At 42.4% G+C, this 5,727-nt stretch overlaps 1 protein-coding gene across 1 annotated transcript; it reads right to left on the reverse strand.

Annotated features, from left to right (window-relative positions):
• Positions 1–3,513: 3,513 nt before the first annotated feature.
• LOC113289185 (isoflavone 2'-hydroxylase-like) lies at positions 3,514–5,442 on the reverse strand. Its single transcript, XM_026538379.1, has 2 exons — positions 4,497–5,442; positions 3,514–4,301 (listed from the first exon to the last, which is right to left on the reverse strand). Exons 1-2 carry the CDS (start codon positions 5,415–5,417, stop codon positions 3,684–3,686), a joined length of 1,539 nt encoding a protein of 512 aa, XP_026394164.1. The 5' UTR covers positions 5,418–5,442; the 3' UTR covers positions 3,514–3,683.
• Between the last annotated feature and the right edge of the window lie 285 nt (positions 5,443–5,727).

Raw genomic sequence — 5,727 nt, forward strand, 5'->3', positions numbered from 1 at the left:
GGAGAGTATCCGTGGCATCCCAACAGGGACAGAAATATCACCAATAACACCGTCATCAGCTACCACGGCGTTTTTCTCCCTTCATCACCATCTTGACCCACAAGACCTCTTCTTCGACATTGATAGGGGAAGTACCAGTACGTTCCTCCCCATCTGTAATCTCCTCATCCTCAGCAAACTCTTCGTTCACTGGACTTGTAACTTCTTCATGGGCCTCAGCCTCACCCATCACAATGGTAGAAGACTGCTTCGGCTTAATCTTTTTCTTCTTCGACACCTGAAAACCAACACCACAAAAAGAATTATTTTTCCCGAACAGTTGAATTTCTAAAGAAGAAGAGAAGCGCAGCTAGAATCCGCGTACCTGAGCAGTCGAGGTACTCCTCGGTGGAAGTATAGCACCAGAACCTTCCTCCTCGTCTCCCTCACAACGTCAAGGGCATAAGGAAAATTCATACCTGCGAAGTTAAACGCCAGGGACAGAAATCTCCATAACGAGCAGGAGGAGATTCACGCGGCTTGCTACTCTCAGTAGGACGCCAACCGCGGGGACCAGGGATCCAACCGTACGCCCATGGACCAACACTTCGATAACGGTAGCGTGCCACTCGTAGTCATGGTCGCGCTTGATCCTCTCGCGGGCCGGGAAAAGTTTCCGCTGACTAGACCCCTCCGTGCCGGGAACATACTTCAGCTTGGCATCGCTGACCTCATTTAACAACGAATTTCGCCCCGAGGAGCAGCGAGATTCCGAGGCTGACACTCCACGGCTTACGGTTCCTATTGACGTAATCACCGAAGGAGTTATTGAAATTCTCAGGAGTATACCATTCCTTCTCCGCGGGATTGGGAACGTAACAAGTCATTGTCGTCTCCCCCTTACTCCGCAGATAGCATTCCTTCAGGGCGCGGAGATAATTCCCCGATAGTTGCGATACAGAACGGCTGTGAGTATTGGTGGAAGAGCCTTCACGACTAGCAAGACATCATAGTAGAAGGAATCACCTGACTTGTACAACGGCAGCATAAGACCAGCTTCGAACGCCAACCGTGGTCAACAAATGAAATTCATCGAACTCATACTTTGAGATAAGCTCATAAGTAATATCATCCTCAGGGGCATAGAAACGAACCTCGAAGGCTTGAAGCTCATGCTTTTCCTTGAAAATTCGAGATCAATATGCTTGAACGTTACTTTTTTCTTGCTGACCGAAACTGCGTATCAATGGGGCAGCCTCATCCTCCTCGGCGGGACCGGATGAACCAATGAACGCCTCGGAAGCCTTTCTCTTCAAAGAAGGATTTTTGAAGATTCAGCCCTCGGAACACCACCTTTGTATTCTTCCCTTTAAAAGAAGTTGTAGGAGGGGGCGGCAGATGATGCTCGGGCACTAAGAACGTAGAGGAGGAACATCAAAAGCGACAGCACGAGTCGGTGTCTGCGTACTCCTAACATCATCACGAGGACGACACCGCGCGATCAAAGACTTTCGAGCCCCAGAAGATTTGTCAAAGGAATTCTTCCCTAGAAGATGAGGCCTTCGCCCCAGAAGAAACTCGACTTCTACGAACATCATCTTGAGACTCTCTACGCGGAGGAGATCTCGATAGACCAGAACCAGGAGTCTGATAAGGAAGCCGCGGACGGTCAGACATGGCTGCGAAAAGATTAATCATAAACAAGTCAAAAACAAACTCAAGGACATTACCAACGATCAAAAAACCACATAAATAAAATCCACACACGACAACGCAGAAACCCTAAAATTAGCATACATGATCGAAATTCCATAAAATCCCTACCCTAACAATGGCTTCCTTGATTTAAGACGAAGAACAGGGGAAAAATAGCATGCAAGCATTGAAAGAAGTTCTTCATCACAAACAAGGAACAACAGTAACAGAAAATTTACAAATCAACAAAGCGTAAAACCATGGAAACAAAGAAAAGAAAAACTTACCAGTAAAAACAGCAGCAGAAAGAACAAATCAGAAATAAAGAGGAGGCAAGCGTGATTAATGCTCAGTGGAAAGAATTTAAGGGCTGAAGAATGAAGACTGGCAGAGAATTTAAGGGCGGAAGAATGAAGACTGCCAGAGAATTTAAGGGCTGAAGAATGAAGACTGACAGAGAATTTAAGGGCTGAAAAACGAAGAATTAAAATCGAGAGAATGTTTAGGAAGAATGAAATTAATTTTCTTTCTCTCCTTAATATACCCGAAAGAAAGAGAAGGAAATTAATGGAGGAATGGGAAACGTGCCCGTTACATGAGCAGTTAATGCACAAATAAAAGACGTGCCCAAGTATCTAGGAAAAGTTATTAGGAGAGATAGAAGAATATGCAACAACTGTTTTCTTCAATGCACCCATTAAACATTCAAGCCCGAAGAAAAGGGGCAAATTGTGTATACATATATCTCACCATCAGACACGTGTATATAGAAAAATACGGGGAAAGCATGCAGGCCAGGACATCAAAATACGATGCACTACGGAACACCAAATAAACCCCAAGGAGTTACTTTATCTCATCCCAAAAGAAGCTAAGATCAACGGTGGAGAGAAAGTTAGCTGACACGAACGTGACAGGGGCAGAAGACACTTGTCTGACACGAGCAGGCATCTCAACCACCTTCATTAAACACTCTGAGCAGTATACGTGTCGATCAACCCGTGGAACGAGCGAGGATGTCTCTGCGTGATCAAGTGGCAAACGCAGACCTCTGCGTGATGGACACAAGACACTAGAAGATAATGTTCCAACGGCCTTCAGAGATGGGTCCCACACTCTAACCCTATAAATACCCCCTCTCCACCAAGAGGAGGGGGGATCGGAAAAATCAGGAAGGGAAGGAGAGAGAGATTGTAAGTGTAAGTTAATCCTTTAGAAGAGAAAAACATGTAAACCCAAAAGTCATTCGACTACTCTTGTAACCGTGAAGAATATAGTGAAACAACAAACCCCGTGGACGTAGGCCTTAGTGCTGAACCACGTAAACCTCGGTCTTGTTTACATTTCAGCACTTTATATTTGTCTAACCCCATGGATCTTTACTTATACGTTTTGCTTTCTTTGTTTTTACCTATATCCCGTGCGCAAACGCCTCGCATGGAGTTATTAGATGAGGCTATGATAAACCCGAAGGTTTTGAGCCAAGGAATCAACACTAGGATATCATCATCACAAATCTCTCTAGATTACGATGATTGGTTGTGAGCATTCGGATGCCTTCGTGATTTGTGTGTTCACAGTTCTGACTCTGGCTCTGGTGGATGGGAGGTCCGTAACCCTGATGAGGCTAGCTCTGATTCTGACTCTGGGAGTAGGAATTTTGTAGAGGCTGTGATTGTTATTATGGTATAGAATTACATTCCGTGTACAAATAGCACACTAATCTGCTCTTAGGTGACCACATGAGCTTAAACATAAACTACATTTGATTCTTCAAAATCAACTTACGACTTTCGTGGCTATCTAGGGAAAAGAATATCCGGTACAAAAACATAGATATCTAGTTCAACAGTTCTATTAACGTTTGTATTTCAAATTCAGCGAATAACAAAAACAATACTAAAGAAAAAATTACCAAATAAACATATGATTTTTTATCCGAGACGTGAAGTTCTCATCAGTACTTCCACTTCAGCTGAAAACAAGCGCTACGACCATAAGCGTTGCAGTTAAATTTGAGATAAAACATCCTTCTTAACCAACCGAGGTCTATACATAGCCCTTGATGAAGGTTCGTCACCTTCCTCCTCAATCATTTGATCATCATGGTCAACCTTTTTCCACTCCAAGCACTGAATTAGACCACCAATAGCCAGGGAAGTGACTCGAAAAGCCATCCCTGAGCCAGGACAACCCCTCCGACCCGCCCCAAACGGAATCCACCTAAACCCGTCCATTTTCCCTTCCTTAATAGCACTTTCACGGTCAAATCTCTCTGGTTTAAATTTAGTTGGTTCATCCCACCATTTAGTATCTCTCTGAATGGCCCAAGCATTTAGTAGTAACATCGTTCCTCGTGGAATGTCATAACCAGCGATAGTACAATCTTGCGATGATATGTGTGGTAATGGAATTGGTGCAGGTGGATGTAGTCGAAGCGATTCTTGGATTACACATTGGAGGTACGATAACTTTGGAAGATCCGACTCCGATATAAAACGGCCTTCTTCTACATGGAAGTCTATCTCTTCTCTTAACTTTGTCAGAGCTTCAGGGTTTTTCACTAGAAGTGATATTGCTGCAACCATTGTGGCTCTTGAAGTTTCAATTCCAGCAGAGAACATTGCCTGAAATGAAACAAAATCATTCCCATCAAATAAGTAAAGGCCCATCAAAACCAAATAGCTCGCATGGGCTTTGTATAAGCAGACCCACCATAACAAACAAACAACAAAAAGAGCTTTCGACTCCAAATATCGAATGTTGATTTATGTTTTGACTCTTGACCATGCATATAATTTAGAAGTTTGATGAACAATTACCCCAATGATGCCTTTGACAACTTCGTCAGTGTAAGTTTCTGGTTCATCTTGTTGTAGAGACATGAAAACTTCAATCAACGACTTATGCTCGGTTTCTGCTTTGCTAGTACTGGTTTTTAGAGTCTCTTGTATCAACTCATCCAGAAACGCATCTTTATTTTTCTTCACTTGCTTTAACTTCTTCTCAGTACTTTGATAGTCAATCCATTGTAAAACCGGTAAAAAATCAACCATATGAACCAATGTTTTAGGAAGAAAACTCTCTCTAACCAAACTATCAAAACTCCATTTCTTATCTCCATTGTACCTCTTTCCACTTACCATCTTCATGATTATATTGAACCCTAACTCGAAAAACATAGACTTCAAGTCTACCTCATGGAATATATCCGAGGAAGAGGATGACAAACTTCTTTGGTAAAGTTGGTGCATCATATATTGAACTTCTTCATTACGAATATTAGATGTCGTTTGAAGACTACCAGAAGAGAAAATATCCATGTTCATAACTCGACGAAGGTTTCTCCAGTTTGGTCCATACGATGACCATTCGACAGTTTTGTAGTTGTAACCTAGATGTTTTGCAGCAACAACAGGAGGGCGGTTAGCGAAAATGATGTCATTTTTCGTGAGACATTCTTCGACAGATGACGGAGAACTAAGAGCTAGAACAGACTGAGAACCGAAACGGAGAAGTAAAACCGGTCCGTAACGGTCAGAAAGACCTTTTAGAGCTTTGTTTAGGGGTTTGTTGATCAGGTGAAGGTGGCCTATTATGGGAAGAGCTGGAGGAGTTGGTGGCTTGTTTTTGGTGCTTTTCTTAGAGAAAAGATTGGAGATGAGGAGTATGGAAACGAAGAGAAGAAAGTAATAGTAGTAGTTTGAGACAAAGAAGAAATCGAAAATCATCTTCACAGCCATGAGTTAAGGTGTATAACTGCTGGATGTTTAAATTGTTTGTGACATCTTCAAGAGTATAAAGAGCTATATATAGTGGTTGCAAAGTTTATCATCAAATTGTAAATGGTACCAGTTTTGTCCCTACCAAGAAAAAAGGAAGGACTTTGTGACTTGTGTGTATCAGATGGTAGCATGTTTTCTTTTGTTCAGTCAAATGTCTTACTCTTAAAATTCAATCAAAAAAAAAAGTAGTAAGTTGTCAGGATGAATGCCAAATCGCAAAAACAGGTGAAATGGGGTAAAGTGTCAACTGTAGATTAGTCAGACGTTC

Source organism: Papaver somniferum, chromosome 6 (genome assembly GCF_003573695.1).
Source record: "Papaver somniferum cultivar HN1 chromosome 6, ASM357369v1, whole genome shotgun sequence".
NCBI lineage: Eukaryota > Viridiplantae > Streptophyta > Magnoliopsida > Ranunculales > Papaveraceae > Papaver > Papaver somniferum.

Bases quoted from the DNA above. Each gene is read 5' to 3' on its own strand.
- LOC113289185 (XM_026538379.1), bottom strand. From the start codon at position 5,417: ATGGCTGTGAAGATGATTTTCGATTTCTTCTTTGTCTCAAACTACTAC. The intron at 4,302-4,496 runs GTAATTGTTCAT...GTTTCATTTCAG, and splicing joins TTGTCAAAGGCATCATTGGG to GCAATGTTCTCTGCTGGAAT.